At 43.0% G+C, this 17,685-nt stretch overlaps 2 protein-coding genes across 3 annotated transcripts in view; one reads left to right on the top strand and one right to left on the bottom strand.

The window, feature by feature from the left end:
* The window catches only part of CDCA2 (cell division cycle associated 2), a 48,719-nt gene extending 38,589 nt beyond the window's left edge, over nucleotides 1–10,130 (bottom strand). The window contains exons 1-4 of one of the 2 annotated variants that reach the window (XM_047855747.1): nucleotides 9,962–10,130; nucleotides 9,139–9,202; nucleotides 8,873–9,046; nucleotides 7,569–7,720 (exon numbers count right to left, since the gene is read on the bottom strand). In XM_047855747.1, the coding sequence (XP_047711703.1) occupies nucleotides 7,569–7,720; nucleotides 8,873–9,046; nucleotides 9,139–9,202 (390 nt within the window). In that variant the 5' untranslated portion in view covers nucleotides 9,962–10,130. Of the gene's footprint in view, nucleotides 1–7,568; nucleotides 7,721–8,872; nucleotides 9,047–9,138; nucleotides 9,203–9,662; nucleotides 9,845–9,961 lie in introns of those variants that run through there. The other variant, XM_047855746.1, reaches the window with a different exon arrangement.
* Nucleotides 10,131–10,724: 594 nt separating this feature from the next.
* Nucleotides 10,725–17,685, top strand: part of KCTD9 (potassium channel tetramerization domain containing 9) — a 38,418-nt gene continuing 31,457 nt past the window's right edge. Inside the window, exon 1 of the mRNA XM_047855749.1 lies at nucleotides 10,725–10,874. Coding sequence (XP_047711705.1) covers nucleotides 10,827–10,874 — 48 coding nt within the window. The 5' untranslated portion in view covers nucleotides 10,725–10,826. The remainder of the gene's footprint in view (nucleotides 10,875–17,685) is intronic.

Below are 17,685 nucleotides of genomic sequence, written 5' to 3' on the forward strand. Positions count from 1 at the left end.
GCGCAGTCGGTTAAGCGTCCGACTTCAGCCAGGTCACGATCTCGCGGTCCGGGAGTTCGAGCCCCGCGTCGGGCTCTGGGCTGATGGCTCAGAGCCTGGAGCCTGTTTCTGATTCTGTGTCACCCTCTCTCTCTGCCCCTCCCCCATTCATGCTCTGTCTCTCTCTGTCCCAAAAATAAATAAACGTTGAAAAAAAAAAAAATGAAAAAAAAAAAAAATTTGTAACTGTATGGTGATGGACATTAACCAGACTTATAATGGTGATCAATTTGGAACACAGTCGATCCTCGAACAACATGGTTTGTACTGCAAGGGCTCTCTTGTATGTAGATTTTTTTTCAATATATACAATTCTGTAAGTACATTTTCTCTTCCTTATTTTTTAATAACATTTTCTTTTCTCTAGTTCATAGTACACAGTGCATGTAACATACAAAATATGTTAATCCGCTGTGTGATCAGTAAGGCTTCCCGTCAACGGTTGGCTATTAATAGTTACGATCTTCCACAGTGTTGGGATCAGTGCCTCTAACCTCCACATTGTTCAAGGGTCAGTTGTGCATAAAATTTAGAATCAGTACATTACACTTCAATTTAAAGGAACTGCAAGGGGAAAAATAAGCCTGTTATTAAGAAATATGAAAGAAAATACCGAAAGCAACAGCTACAAAAGTTGAAAATGAGAGCCTTGGGAACGGAAAAACAGAAAAAGGCAACTGCATACTCTTTTTCTTATAAATAAATCCTAAAATCCTGCGTCTTTAAATAAACCATGTGCGTATGTAGTATTTTTACTTTTGTGAATTTTTAAAACTAAAAAAAAAAAAAAAAAAGTATCTGCAAGAAAACTTTCGAGTGTTAGGACACAGATCTAGATTGGGGAAGGATGAGCAGTAGACAGTACGGGTGTGATCAGATCAACAGTCTGGAGGCTTTAATAAGATGAGAGAAGTGTGAAGTAAACTGGAAAGATAAAATGTGGGTCAGAGAGGGAGGTGGGCTGAAAGGTCTTAAAGGAAATACACCAGCAAGGGACCACATGAGGAGATGGCTGACGTAGAGAAGATGGTCGCAGGAGCTATGGAAGTCAAGGATTGGAGACTGCCACGGTGTTGGACGATCATCCATGCGCTTGCTGAAATATTCAAGAATGAAAGCAAGAGTAGTGGAAGAAAGATGGAGCGCCATTTCCCCTCAACTTGTAACTTTTCCTTTAAAGTGTTTTCTTTCTAAAACGGAAAGGTGGAGAAAATAAGAGGTGAACTATCTAAGCACACAGGGCCTTACGCTTCACAAAAAGAAAAAAAGTCCTACTAGTACATTTGCAGGACATTTTGGCGAAGTAGAACACGTAACTAATATTATTTAGGCAGTCGATAAATTTGGTGAACAAGGTGAGAACTCAAAGAGTAGAGTCACCAAAGTTATTTAGTACAGAGGCAAACCTCAAAAGGTCAAAGGACAGCACTGATTGTCCATAAAACTGCTCCGGTGAAAAGCCCTTACTTTTAACAACGCTAGATACTAAAACTGTATATTCAAGGACATCTCTTAAGACATACAATCAGATGATACGGGTATGAGGTGTTTTGCTAGATATGCATATGTATATGTGCATACCCATCAGGAAAAAAACAGAAATAAACAGCAGATATGGAATGTCAACAAACAATGTCCACTGACTTAGGCCAGAGAAAGCTGAAACTGACAGGGCCTCTTTAGGTAGGGCATTTTGCAAACAGGAAAAAAGCAGACCTGCTTGGAGACCCCTAGAAAGGCTCAGGTATCTAAAAGCATCAGAGGATTTCTGAAACCAGGATCAAGGGCAGGACTCCAAACGGGAACCCTGAAACTCTGTCAGTAGCGCTTGAACCCACAGATCTCTCCACAAATAACAAAGGACCCTTACATTTTGGAGGGAACACAGAAATTTAGGATTCCATGAGACTGAAGACTCCACAAACAGCTAAGGAGGGTTTGCACTGAAAACAGAGGCTAGCCAAGTCTTCTCAGTGAAGAGTTAGACTTCCAGTCATTTTCTGCACCTGACTTCCAGAGTTCTAGGGCTCAGGTTTATATCCCAAGGAATTCCTTCTAGAGAAGACAGCTCTGTCAAAAGAGCCAGAGGATTCTGACGCTTGGGAGTTCCTCCAATGAAAAAGTGGCCATGTCTACACAGAAATTCACCAGCTAACAAATCCAGACCACGCACACTGAGCTCCCAGTCAGGTTTTAAAAGTGTGTCACTTTTATTTTTTTTTTTTAATGTTTATTTATTTTTGAGAGAGAGTGAGAGAGAGAGCACGCACGAAGTGGTAGGTGAAGGGGCAGAGAAAGTGGGAGACACAGAATCCGAAGCAGGCTCCAGGCTCTGAGCAGTCAGCAGAGCCGGATGCAAGGCTTGAGCTCACGAGCTGTGTGATCATGACCTGAGCTAAAGTCGGACTCTCAACCGACTGAGCCCCCCAGGTGCCCTAAAGTGTGTCACTTTTAAACATGAATGGAGTCTCGAGAATCATCAGACATCTGAAGACCTGGGCATCAGACAGGAGGCTGAACTAATCAGGGAGCAAAATGGAAGCTGGAGGAAAAGAGAGCCTGCAAGGGGAGGAAGAAAACATCAATAAAAACACCAAGTCCACAATGAAAGATAGTCCATCTGGAAATTTTAATACCAAGAACAAATCTTCAAATGAAAAAGCAGGCCACACAAAAGACAGAAAATCAAAATACGTGTTGAATGAATAGATGAATAGGATTCTTCAACCCTGTAAGCTAACATACAGTGGAGCAACGCCTTCAAAATTTTCATGGAAGATACGTGTCACCTGGATTTCTCTACTAAGACAAAAACCATAATCCAAACATGCTGGTCGAATAAACTTAATTAGATATGCTGAGGCTCCAGAAAAATGAGACAGTAAACCAAGAAAAGAGAAAGATACAAGGTCAAGGAAAATCCAAACAGAAGAGGAAAAGGAAATCGCTAAGGATGATGAAAGCAAGTCACAAAGTGACAGCTGTCCAGCAGATCCAGATGACAACCAAGCCCACAGGAGACAGAGGACACCGAGGAACACAGAAAAGAACGCACAGACTCTAAGGTTCACAGATCTGTCAAAGTTCGGGGATGAGATTAGGTAGTAACTTAAGACTAAACCAAAAAGTAACAAAAAGTACTTATTAACTAGGGGAAAAACAAAAATTATGTAAGAAACAGAGCCATCACATACTACACAGCAGTTTGTGAACTATGTCTACATGGTTAAATACTGCACATTAAAGTCTAATTTCAATAAAAATTAGAGTTGTACTGGAAGGCTGGAGAAAGGAGACAGTGTTAGCTATGGCTAGGATGTGTAAGAGAGCAAATTCCTCATTTTTCACAGAACGAACTACAATGATAGTAAATCCAAAGCATGCCATGTTCCAGGCACAGTTCTAAGTACTTCATTGTTAATTTACTCATCCTCATTAAAAACCTTACTATTATCAGCCCCATTTTATGTGTGAGAAAACTGAGACAAAGTAAGTAGCTTGGGGCACCTGGCTGGCTCAGTCAGGTAGAACATGTGGCTTTTGAGCTCAGGTTGTGAGTTTGAGCCCCATATTGGGTGTAGAGATTACTTAAAAATAAAATCTTAAAGAAAAAAAAAGTAGGTAACTTGCCAGTTACATCATTAATTATAATTAATAATAAAGCAAATAAAGCAAATTAATAATAAAGCAAAGAATCAAACCTCAGCAAATAGCTCCACAGTCCATGTTGGCATCTACCTGAACAGTTCTCAGAACTCTCTTAAAAACTGAGAACACCGGGGCGCCTGGGTGGCTCAGTCGGTTAAGCGTCCGACTTCAGCTCGGGTCATGATCTCGCAGTCTGTGAGTTCGAGCCCTGCGTCAGGCTCTGGGCTGACAGCTCAGAGCCTGGAGCCCGCTTCCAATTCTGTGTCTCCCTCTCTCTCTGCCCCTCCCCCGTTCATGCTCCGTCTCTCTCTCTCTCCCTGTCTCAAAAATAAATATAAATGTTAAAAAAAAAAAAAAAATTAAAAAAACTGAGAACACCAAAGACTCTCAGTTCAAGTGCATATCAACGATCGAGTATTTTAACAGCCTTTTCAGAACTGTGGCTATTCCTCCTTTAATGCAACACAAAACTCAACACAGATTTCCTAAAGGTTAGTTGCAATGTCAAATATGAAATCCCGTCAATGAAATTTTCGTAGTCTGGTTATGTTAAAATCTGTGAGTCTCTTGCAATTTGAGGGTATATTTTGCACGCACTGGTCATGAGGAAAACACCGGTTCACTTAGTTATGCAGATCTTCCAAATGTTAACACCTTTTATTATTCAATATCAAAAAATCACATTCATTAATATCCCCACTGATCTTATCAGAAAAGTGTAGCTACTGGGAAGTTCTCAAGCTCATGATGCTGAATGTAAGTTTTCCAAAATTCTCATTTTCTCCAGAAAACACTAGTTTTTCATCAGTAAGAAATATTTCAGCTTTTCCTTGAAGTGGCAGGTTTGCTGTTCATTTCTGAGAAAATGTTCACCTTCCCAAGTCTAACGAACCATGATGTCGGTCAGGCATTCTTTTCAAGTAAAGATGATGGACCATAAAAAAAGCAGTCTGAGTTCAGCTCCTAGCTCAAAACAGTTACATATACGAGCTTTTTCAAAACATCCACCAAACTTCTGTATGTCCTTTGGAAGTGCTTGACGCATTCTTCCCATTTCAGCACACAGAATATTCAAGCGTGGAGAATTAATAAAACTTGTAGTTTTCGGGGCACCTGGGTGGCTCAGTAGGGTAAGCATCCAACTTCGGCTCAGGTCATGATCTCACGATTTGTGGGTTTGAGCCCCTATGTTGGGCTATGTGCTGACAGCTCAGAGCCTGGAGCCTGCTTCATGTTCTGTCTCTGCTCTCTGCCCCTCCCCAGCTCACGCTCCCTTTCTCTCAAAAGTAATCATTAAAAAAATAAAAAATACGGCACAAAAATAGACAGCTCAATGGAACAGAATAGAGAACCCAGAAATGGACCCACAAACGTATGGCCAACTAATCTGACAAAGCAGGAAAGAATATCCAATGGAATAAAGATTGTCTCTTCAGCAAGTGGTGCTGGGAAAACTGGATGGTGACATGCAGAAGAATGAACCTGGGCCACTTTCTCACACCATACACAAAAATAAACTCAAAATGGATGAAAGACCTCAACGTAAGACAGGAAGTCATCAAAATCCTCGAGGAGAAAGCAGGCAAAAACCTCTTTGATCTTGGCCGCAGCAACTTCTTACTCAACATGTCGGCGGAAGCAAGGGAAATAAAAGCAAAAATGAACTATTGGGACCTCATCAAAATAAAAAGCTTCTGCACAGCCAAGGAAACAATCAGCAAAACTAAAAGGAAACCGACAGAATGGGAGAAGATATTTGCAAGCGACACATCAGATAAAGGGTTAGTATCCAAAATCTATAGAGAACTTATCAAACTCAACACCCAAAAAACAAAGAATCCAGTGAAGAAATGGGCAAAAGACATGAATAGACACTTCTCCAAAGACATCCAGATGGCCGACACACGAAAAGATGCTCAACATCACCCATCATCAGGGAAATACAAATGAAAACCACCATGAGATACAACCTCACACCTGTCAGAATGACTAACATTAACAACTCAGGCAACAACAGATGGTGGCGAGGGTGTGGAGAAAGGATCTCTTTTGCATTGTTGGCGGCAATGCCAACTGGTGCAGCCACTCTGGAAAACAGTATCGAGGGGCCTCGAAAAACTAAAAATAGAACTACCCTACGACCCAGCAACTGCACTACTAGGTATTTATCCATGGGATACAGGTGTGCTGTTTCGAAGGGACACATGCACCATGATGTTTATAGCAGCACTATCAACAATAGCCAAAGTATGGAAAGAGCCCAAATGTCCATCAATGGATGAATGGATAAAAAAAGAAGTGGTATATATATACAATGGAGTATTACTCCGCAATCAAAAAGAATGCGGTGTTGCCATTTGCAACTGCGTGGATGGAACTAGAGGGTATCATGCTAAGCGAAGTCAGAGAAAGACAAATATCATATGACTTGACTCATATGAGGACTTTAAGACACAGAACAGATGAAGATAAGGGAAGCAAAAATAATATAAAAACAGGGAGGGGAACAAAACAGAAGAGACTCTTAAATCTGGAGAACAAACAGAGGGTTGCTGGAGGGGTTGTGGGAGGGGGGATGGGCTAAATGGGTGAGGGGCACTAAGGAATCTACTCCTGAAATCATTGTTGCACTATATGCTAATTCGGATGTAAATTAAAAAATAAATAAAATAAAAAATAAACAAACATAACTTTCGCTGCATCATCACGGATATTAAGCGAACCTGGCATTATCACCTCCTGTGAATGCTTAGCAGGATGGACTAAAATGACAGCTTGGTGCCATCAATTTGACCCACCGTTGCTCCTGCACTGTGAGCACAAACATCAACCTAGTGGAAAAAGGCAAACACCCCACTGCTATCACAAAAAAATGTTTTAACACCTTTGACCTCTTGAATGGGACTCAGGGATCCCCAGGGATCGGCAGATAATCTCTGAGAACCACCGGACTACATAGCCTCATGCATATACAGTGTCCAAACACTGAAAAATAAACAAGTGGTGGGGCGCCTGGGTGGCGCAGTCGGTTAAGCATCCGACTTCAGCCAGGTCACGATCTCGCGGTCCGTGAGTTCGAGCCCCGCGTCAGGCTCTGGGCTGATGGCTCAGAGCCTGGAGCCTGTTTCCGATTCTGTGTCTCCCTCTCTCTCTGCCCCTCCCCCGTTCATGCTCTGTCTCTCTCTGTCCCAAAAATAAATGTTGGAAAAAAAAAAAAAAATTAAAAAATAAATAAATAAATAAATAAACAAACAAGTGGTAATATAAGTACATTTTAAAACAGGAAGGCCAGTACCAAAAGAGACAAGTAGTTGTCCTTCCAGAAGGGTAAACCTTAACTGTGTCTTTCATAGTACCTCTTGTAGGTTATTTCACTTTTTAGAAATATACATTATTCTGCTAAAAATGTGCAAAAATATCTATATCCTTCCCCATCAGCAGACAAATAAATCTCTCCCTTTCACAAGGTTATCCCCAATATATTTTGTCCCGGGGGGAACTCTTACCCCTACATGCCAATATGCAGTGGACAAAAAAAATTAGACACTTAGAAAGTATTAAATAAAAACGCTTGAAAAATACTGCCTCACCTCATTATAGAGAAGAACATTAACGGGGGGGGGGGGGGGGGATCTGCAAAATAAAACAGCTCACCTAGAAAACCATTTCTATCCGTTTCTAACCTAATTCTTGATGTGCCCATGTTCAACATCCCCATCAATGCTAACTGAATGATCTCTATAAGACACAGACAAAATATTATCTCCCCAGACCCAAAACAGATGAGATGCACAAGGTAGAAACACTGTACAAAAGCTTTGTAACAGAGCAAAACATTCTCCCTGGAAGAACTCATGACAGAACTTGGAAGAATATCATACCAGAAAAGGGGAATTCTGTGTCAAAGATTTCTCCATGTTCTTTAAATTCCGCTGCTGAGCAATGAAACGAATAAGATGGTTTGTTTCAGGGGAGCCCCGAGCACCAATTGTAGAGCGTCGTCTGGATTTTTTCAGGGAGGATGGTGACTTTCCTATAAAGAAAACTCATGAAAATTGGAACAAAACAAGGCAATCATCAGTAATCATGTACTGAATTCCCTGTGATATAGCAGCCTAAGAGAGCAAAATAAACACATTACAAAAATCTAAATAGATAAGGATAGGCGAAATTATTCACACTCGAGCAGTTGGATGGGGATCTGGTTTTGTCTACTGACTTATTCCACACTTCTCAAAGTGTCTGACACACAGAGAGCACTATTAGACAGCTCTGGAATGAATACGTGAACACATTTTAATAGTTGTCATTTTTGTTTCAGATTTCCTGCACACAGGGACGGGTGATGGCTTGCTCTGGACTAAGAACTTCTCATGTTCTGGAATTTGTCAGTCTTCTCCCCAAGAACTGAAAGGAAAGTTCTCCACTTAGGCCAACGTACTCTCACATTCCCACTTCTTCAAGAGGATTTATTTCTCGGAGACACCTAACTACCTTGTACACACTACTCTGAATTCTGGCCACATACTGAAGAGGACAAAATAAATCTAGTTTTGTTGTTGTTGTTGTTTTTAAGGCCTATGAATAGTGTTAAGAAAGGAATACAGAAAGGCATGTTACCGTGATCTTGTCTAAATCATGTATTACCTAGCTTAGTGCCCTGTGACTTTCCAGTCTTCTGCTACCTTCCATTTCTAAACGCCGTTTTCCAATCTAATCCCATTTCCGTATGTATTTCATCTCCAGCAAAATCAGACTCCACTGGCGAATTTCATTTCTACTCCTACAAGATTAGCCCGAGTCAATTTTCTGTTTGTGCTTTTGAAAGAGGCATTCCCCAATCTTTCTTAATTACTCTTCGACATTCTCTTATTTTTGCCATGCATGAGCATAAAATGTATTACTATAGTCTATGTATTCCTATATCCCATGTGTCAGTTCACATAGTGTTCACAGACATCTTTTCCAGTTTGAGCACAGAGCACACTTCTGAACGTTATCAAGCTGGATGCCCTGGGACTCTGATATTCTAATATGCTAAATGCACTGTGCATATTCACAGAAATCTTCCTAATTGAACATTTGCAGAGTCAAAGTAATGACATAGAGAAGATGAACAAAACTAACTTACGTAAGTTATTTTTAAGCTTTAAAAGCACTGCAATAGAATGACACCTTCTCTTACCTGAAGAGTTCTTTACAAAGCTTTCAGGTGTAATTCCCAGTTGCTCTACTGTTACTGTGGCAAAGTCCAAGGGTGACTTAAAAGTATCTGGTGTGCCACCATTAGGAGTCCCTTCAGGCGCATGCTTGTGAGGAGTTACAAGCTTCCCATTTCCCAAAATTAAAGAGGTACTTTCTGAAACAGACAACATATTGTGAGGGCAAAATATGATGAAAACAAATACCTAAACCTTACGTTTCACAAGGAGGCAACAGATCACTACATACCAGCACCAGGAATAGCAGACTCGTTGATTTCAAGAGGCTCGCTGTCTTTTGAGTTGGTATCCATCTAAAAACAAGGGAGAGAAGAGAAAAATAACCCCATCCCCGATATTAACGTGACTCAATCAAGATCCTCATTCAAGACTGAATTTTAATGCAACCTATACAGGCATGAAACTAGATGCCAAGAACGTATTTTGAGAGCTTTTAAAAAGAGCAAAGGAGGAAACCGCTGTTGGGGAGGAAACCAACAGATCCCACATTAGAAGCCATGGCTTTTCAACCTTGGCAAACATCTGCAACATCTGGGTACCCTGTTAAAAGACACAGCTTTGCAGATTTCCAGAAATTCTAATTAAGTAGGTCCGGCTGGGTTCCAGGAAATCTGAATTTTAGCAAGCACACGGGTGACCCGGGTCAGGTCACAGGAGTGGACACAGGACCACTATCTCCAGAGCAGAAGTACAACACGCTTCTGAAAAGCACGCCCCAAAAACAGCTCTGCTGCACCAGGCTCCTTGCCCTACCTCTCACTCCCGCAGATCGGCTCTCCCAACGGGTTTATTTGAAACGCTCTACCGCAGGTGTCTTGCAGGTGTTGACGGTTCGCTCGAGAGGGCAAGTACCGGCCACCAAGCGGGTCGCCGGGGGCCGACTTGTCCAGGGCGCCAGCACTCCGACGCCCAAGGGCGCACTCCCTACCCTCTCCACCTCCAGGCCGCACCCGCCGCCCGCCGCCCGATTCAAACCGCTGGCCCCGCCTCCCGGCACTGGCGTTACTCCGCGAATCTCTACGCCGCCGCTGCCCGCACGTGTCCACGCGTACCTCGATCTGCCAGGCCTCTTCCTCGCCGTCCCAGGACCAAGAGCGGCTTCGTGAGCTGGAGAGAAGCCACCACTAGCCGCGGGTGACGCATCGACGAGAGACACCGGCGCCTAACCTGTATCCGCAGGGACTACATTGCGTGAGCGTCTCGCGGAGGAACCCCTCGGTTAGTGCTGGCTCCGCCCCCCATTCTCCAATTGGATACTGCAAACTTCGAAAAGAATCGTTGGACCAATCCTGGCAGAAGGACAGGCGGCCCTTACCCAATCACTGAGTCCCGACGCCAGCCGTTTCGCCCGTGGTTTGAGCGAGTTGAGGGGGGGTGGTGCTACTTGGATGGGTCCCGGCTAGTGCTCCACCTCTTTCCTTCAAACCCCGCCTCCCTATGCAGATGAGTTCTACCTGGTGTTGGGTTTGCGCCTGCTCAGTAATGCTGTGGGCCGCCGTTCGGCTTCAGGTTCAGCTGATTGGCTGATAACCCTTCCCGTCTGCCAGACTGCAACCTCTCTTCCCTCCCTCCACCTGGGCTGGGTTAGTATGAGCCCACCCAATGAAGGGCGATGATTGGTTGAATTCTGGCCGGAGCTGCCTCCCGATTGGTGGAGCTTAGAGTCAGTCTGGGAAAGGTGGGGGAAGGGTCCCAGGCTGACTGAGGAGCCCAGGGGCGGGGTGGGAAGGAGGACCGGCCAACCCTGGGGTGTGTGACCGAGAGTGCTTGCGAGTGTGTCTCCGTAAGAGAAGGAAGGTGGCGAAGGGAGGAGAGTCCGAGTGGGTGGAGGGAGGGGTAGGGCGGGAGAAGAGGAAGGTGGGAGGAGAGCCAGGTGGGAGGGTGGCGACTCACTCAGGACCCAGTGGGGGCAGCGCGATGAGGCGGGTGACCCTGTTCCTTAACGGCAGCCCCAAGAACGGAAAGGTAAGGGGGTCGGGAGGAGGCGGGCCGGCTGTGGGGGGCTAGGGCAGCGGAGCGCGGAGCGGGCTGGCAGGGCAGAGGGCTGAAGTTGGGGAGAGGGGCTGGGAGGTGGGCGTGCGCCGGGGGTGGGGGCGTCCAGGAGGTGAACGTAGGGTCCCCGCGGCCTCCTCCCAACCCGCGGGATTCCTAGCCCGAGCCTGCCCTTGGGCTTTCCGGCCGTCCTGGGGACCAGCGCAGGTCGGCTTGTGCTTTAGCGTTCCCACGTCCAGGTGTGGGTCCTGGAAAGAGGAGGACTCGGAGGGCGTGGGGAGGGCCGCTGTCACCTGAGCGCTGGGTGCTGATTGATGTTCCTCTTGCCGCCGCCTCCCCGAAGACCCCGCTGCCCCCCACCCCTGGCTATAGAAGGTGCTCGTGGCCACCTTCGTGCTGAGTAATGGTCTGCTCCAGAAAGTGGTGGTTAACAACTAAGGCGGGCACAGAAGCCTGATCAGGTAGAAAGAATAAAAAACAAAAACAAACAAACAAAAAAAACCAAAAAAACGGTTTATCGGTGGATAAATAAGATATTCTTTTAGGTCGAAGAGAAGATTGAAAATTAGGGACATTTTCTTGATGGTTCCTACCTTTCTCTTTTAGGCGCCCCCAAGCCCCGCCGCCGCCGAACTTACTCACTTTTTAATTTCGCCTTATTTTAGTTCCTTAGAGGACCGTCACAGTAGACCAAAATGGATTGATTTGACATCACAAGTTGCTGTGTTAGGCCTTTGTTGAGGGTGTGGTACTAAATATTTTTTTCCAAGGCTGGAGCAAGCCAAAATGAATCCTGTTCCTTCTCAAGCCTCTTGCCCCACCCATGAAAGTTGTTCGGCTTCTTTGGAAAATTTGACTGTTCAAGGCAGACATATGTGATGTGGCTAAGTGACATCTAGAAGTAACTATGCCTTAGAGTCTAAGACTAAGGTAAATTGGCCTCATTGTATTATTTGTCAGAATACAGTACTTTGTTTCCTGCATATTTTGGAAACAGTAAATTTTTAACTAGTGTATTTGTGCCCGGGTATGAAAAATGGCTTTCCAACTACTCCGAAATTTTAAAATAAATCTGCGCTAAAAATCTGAAGTACAGTCTAGTTTGTTGACTATAATTTTGCGTTATTCTGGTTTTAGAGATTTAACACATGAAAACAACTGGCATATATTCAAGTTCTGGAGTTTTCATGAATGTTACTTGCAAATATATTTCACAAGAGTTCTGTTATTTCTGACCATTAACTTTTTATAAACCTGTTTCGTCTGCTGTTAGCTGCTAATAATCTAAAACTTGTTACTGGAAGAATTAGTATATCCAAACAATTGTAATATGTTCTCAAAAACAGACCTCTGATGGACCTTTTTTTCCAGCATCTCTGCTTTGTCCCTCCCTGAAAGACAAGATGTTTCAACTCAGCCATAAATATTTAACTATGCTCTAACTCTCCTCTGAAACCACTGAATTTTGTTTTTTCAAAGATCGTCTGTGTTAGTCTTGCCGTGTCTTTTGCAGCTATCTAGTTTTGACTAGGTTAGATTTTTGGATTTAAATTGTATTTATTTTAAAAATATTTTGATAGGGAATCTCAATAGGTTGGAAAAACCACATCTCGAGTAAATAAAGATAAATATGTTTATGTTGGGAAGATCAAACTAGAAAGTACTTGTATAAACTCAATATTAAAAACAAATCAAACCATAATCCTTACTACTTAATTGGAAAACATTCTATGCCAAAGCTCTCCATGTTTCCTTCTCTCTCTCTCTCTCTCCCCCCAGCTGATTAAAAAAATACTATAATTCCTCTTATTTGACAAAAGATAGCAGAATAACACATAACAGCTGGCGTGTTGATGTAAATCAAGCGACTATATTTAGCCAGGATTGGCGTGATCATGACATGATGTTCACGAAAAACATGCTGAAACAGAGCACCCCTGTTAGAGTTTGATTTCCCACCCAGCATTTGGAATATCTGTGTCACTTTCATTATCTCCTTACTTACCTAGCTTCTAGTTTTGCTTCCTGGCCATAGGACTAGTCTGTTTTTTCAAATAAGTTTCCCTTCTGTAAAGCTTGTTCAGTGGTTGCCAGACTGGGCCGTAAAGCCCAGGGTTGGAGAGGCCAGGGAGTTACTGTGGGGAACCACGTCATATGCTACTCTGACTTTTCTGTATACTGAATCAACAGTAGTGTTAGCTGGTGAATGCTTTGATGTAGTTGTAGAGAGGACATTGCATTCTCTAAGTGCTTTCCAGAGTGAGATAGTACACCACAGAGGGTGTGCAAGAGGACCCGCCGGTATTTACGAAGAAATGCTATGCTTTCTATTTGTACTTAAAAATATAAAGTCATATTAAAAGTTGGTTTTTCAATCTATAAAGCACACGTGCTTTCAACCACCGAATATCAGGTGGTCTCAAGTCTTCTGAGAGAGGAGAGTGGCTTCATATGTGAAAACTTCCTTCGCTGGTTGGTTCGCTTAGGCATATTGTGATGTACTGAAGCACACATGTGCTGGGTTAAGATGTGTATTATCCAGGTTTAAACTAAATTAACCTTCACCAAAATGCCAAGTGGCTTTTTGTTTTTAAATGTTTACTTATTTGAGGGGCGCCTGGGTGGCTCAGTCGGTTAAGCGTCCGACTTCAGCTCAGGTCGTGATCTCACGGTTCGTGGGTTCGAGCCCCGCATCGGGCTCTGTGCTGACAGCTCAGAGCCTGGAGCCTGCTTTGGATTCTGTGTCTCGCTTTCTTTCTGCCCCTCTGCTGCTGGTACTCTGTCTCTCTCTGATTCCCAAAGTTAAATGTAAAAAAAAAAAAAAAAAATGTTTTAATATAAAAAAAAATAAATGTTTATTTGAGAGAGAGTGAGAGTGTGTGAGCAGGGAAGAGGCAGAGAGAGGAGAGAGAGAATCCCAGCAGGCTATGCGCTGAAGGCACGGAGCCTCATGCAAGGCTCCATCTCAGGAACTATGAGATCAGGACCTGAGCCAAAAATCAAGAGTCAGTAGCTTAACCAGCTGAGCCACCCAGGCACCCCAAAATGCCAAGTGGTTTTAAAAGATTCCTTCAGGGGCGCCTGGGTGGCGCAGTCGGTTAAGCGTCCGACTTCAGCCAGGTCACGATCTCGCGGTCCAGGAGTTCGAGCCCCGCGTCAGGCTCTGGGCTGACGGCTCAGAGCCTGGAGCCTGTTTCCGATTCTGTGTCTCCCTCTCTCTCTGCCCCTCCCCCGTTCATGCTCTGTCTCTCTCTGTCCCAAAAATAAATAAACGTTGAAAAAAAAATAAATAAAAATAAATAAATAAATAAAAGATTCCTTCAAAGAAGCAGCAGATTGAAGACTACTAGTTAATGTGGACACAAGTAGCAATGAGAAAATGGTAGAGCAGATATCTCCCAATAGAAACTACGAGATTAAAAAAAAAACCAACAACTGGATCTCTGGATCTGAGAAGTCAAAAAGTGCCGAATTTTAAAGACTATTTTAAAGTCCCAAATGATAACTACTATTAACAGTAAGCCACTCCCTAAGTGTGTATTGTTCGTGGAAACATTAGCCAATGATGAGGTCATCCCCATTAGCAAGATGTTTAAAAATACTTCCCAACATACGAAGACAATTTCAGATGTTTTTCTTTTCCTTCTTCCTTCCTTGTTTGTTTTCATTGTTTAAAGTCAATCTTATATTTGCAGGGTTTCATTCAATTTAATGATAACTAGGGGATTTTTCCTGGCCGACTCCATACTCTATGTTGATTAAAAAATCCTCATTTGGGAAATCATATTTTTTCTGCGTGTGGCATAAACTTTATAAAATAAGTAAATAAACATATAAATGTTTGAGCACATGCCCAAAACTGTTTTACTGATGGGGTACATAGTCAAAAACATTTGAAGGCCATGATTCTAAAAAATTGGGATCTTTAGGGGCGCCTGGGTGGCGCAGTCGGTTAAGCGTCCGACTTCAGCCAGGTCACGATCTCGCGGTCCGTGATTTCGAGCCCCGCGTCGGGCTCTGGGCTGATGGCTCAGAGCCTGGAGCCTGTTTCCGATTCTGTGTCTCCCTCTCTCTCCCCCTCCCCCGTTCATGCTCTGTCTCTCTCTGTCCCAAAAATAAATAAACGTTGAAAAAAAAAAAAATTTAAAAAAAAAAATTGGGATCTTTAAATTTTAGGGTTTTTTTCAATTGCTCCAAAAGAATCAGTTGTGCTTGAACCCTTTCCTCCTTTCTCCATATGCCTCAGAATTTCCATTTTTCTCTTTTTAATAGTCCCTGCAAATAGTTGGCATAAGGAATTCGAAATGAGGGCCCAAACACCTGAATGTAGTGAATGGCTTTGGAGCAACCTGGTGTCAGTTCAAAATTTCTGTACATTTTGAACATAAGTTGCTTATTTAAACTTCAGAATATTCAGTAATGGGCTGTGCAAGTTGTAAACCTTTTGTATACCTTATTCATTCATTCAGCCAACACTTCCTGAGTACCGTCTTCTATGAGAAACCATGTCAGTTCACTGCAGACATAGTGGGATATGAAATAGATCTTCTGTACTGATGTTTACAGTCCTGGCCCAGGACGTAATCGTTTTCCTTCTGGCTTCGATATTAGGTCACAAATGTGTTGTTGGTGTTGAGTATCCAAATTTGAATCCATTATATTAAGCGGAAGAAAGATGAAATCTAATCATTAGTAACAACTTTGCTCTTCAATTTTAAACATTTAAAAAACGTACTTGATACACATAAAGAATATCGATAATGCATAAAAAGTAAGAGGAAAATAATAAATAGGGTAAACCTCCCACACAACCCAGGAAAAAGCATATTACCAAAACTTAATTACTTGTCCACTGTTGTATCCCCTTGCTTCTCCAATTTCATGGGTGTGTATTTCTCTTTGCCATATTTCTTAAATTTTTTTTTATTGTTTATTCATTTTTGAGACCCAGAGACAGAGCGTGAGTGGGGGAGGGGCAGAGAGAAGGAGACAATCTGAAGCAGGCTCCAGAGCCTGATGCCAGGCTCGAACTCACGAACTGCAAGATCATGACCTGACTTAACGGACGGAGCCATTCAGGCGCCCCTGCTGTGTTTCTTTAATAGTTGAGCCATGTATGTCTGAGTAACTAAACTATATTTTGTTTTGTCATTTTGGCACATATCCTACAATGATATATGTAATCTTTTTGGATTTACGATATTTCTAAGATTACAACCTTAACATTCCACATAGTTATAGTTTAGTTATTTTCACTGCTTTGTAATAGTCCATTGTATACAAATAACTATCACATTTTATTCATTCTCCTGTCACTGGGCCTCTGGGTTGTTTATTTCTTTACATTTTGCTATTAAATTGACAGTGCTACGATGAATGTTCCTGTATGTATATCCCGGTGAACACATGCAAGCATTTTCTAGGGCAGTGGTTTGCAAACTTTAGCATGCATTGGGATTAGCTGGATGAACTGAGAAACCACATAGCTGGGCCTCACTCCCAGACCTTCAGATTCAGTAGATCTGGGATGGGGCTGGAATTTGCATTGTATGACATATTTCCAGTCTAGGGATGGCACTTTTGAGAACCACTGCTCTAGTGGATATATATATAAGTTGTAATAACAGTTGACCCTTGAACTACATGGACTTGAACTGTACAAGTCCACTCATATGTATATATAAGTACACTGTATATAGTACCGTGAATGTGGGGTGCCTGGGTTGTTCAGTCATTTGAGGGTCCAACTTTGGCTCAGGTCATGATCTAATGGTTTGTGAGTTTGAATCCTGTGTCAGGCTCTGTGCTGACAGCTCAGAGCCTGGAGCCTGCCTTGGATTCTGTGTCTCCCTCTCTCTCTGCTCCTCCCCTGCTCTCTCTCTGTCTCTCTCTTTCAAAAATAAATATTTATTTATGTTTATATTTATGTTTATGTTATATATTATGTTTATGTTGAGCCTGGGTGGCTCAGTCGGTTAAGTGTCCGACTTCAGCTCAGGTCATGATCTCGTGGTTCACTAGTTCAAGCCCCGTGTCGGGCTCTGTGCTGACGGCTCAGAGCCTGGAGCCTGCTTCCAATTCTGTGTGTCCCTCTCTCTCTGACCCTCCCCCCATTCATGCTCTGTCTCTCTCTGTCTCAAAAGTAAATAAACATTAAAAAATAAATAAACATTAAAAATAATTTTAAAAATACAGTACTGTGAATGTATATTCCTTATGATTTTTTCTTTATTTTTTGAGAGAGAGAGAACACGTTGGCGGGTGGGAAGGATAGAGAGAGAGGGAAAAGGAGAGAGGAAGGGAGAGAGAGAAAGAGAATCTTAAAGTAGGCTCCACACCCAGTGTGAAGCCCAACTTGGGGCTCCATCTCACAACTGTAAAATCATGGTCTTGTGGTTCATGAGTTTGAGCCCTGCATCAGGCTCTGTACTGACAGCTCAGTGCCTGGAGCCTGCTTTGGATTCTGTGTCTCCCTCTCTCTCTGCTCCTCCCCCCTCCCTCAAAAATAAACAAATATTGTGCACTGTATGCTATCTAATTTGGATGTAAGTTAAAAAAAATGAAATTATGGGGCACCTGGGTGGCTCAGTCGGTTAAGCATCCGACTTCGACTTAGGTCATGATCTCGCAGTTTGTGAGCTTGAGCCCTGCATCAGGTTCTGTGCTGACAGCTCAGAGCCTGGAGCCTGTTTTGAATTCTGTGTCTCCTCCTCTCTCTGTCCCTCCCCTGCTCATGCTCTGTTTCTCTCTGTCTCTCAATAATAAATAAACGTTAAAAATTTTT

The sequence above is a fragment of the Prionailurus viverrinus genome, chromosome B1, assembly GCF_022837055.1.
Source record: "Prionailurus viverrinus isolate Anna chromosome B1, UM_Priviv_1.0, whole genome shotgun sequence".
In the NCBI taxonomy this organism is placed as follows: Eukaryota; Metazoa; Chordata; class Mammalia; order Carnivora; family Felidae; genus Prionailurus; species Prionailurus viverrinus.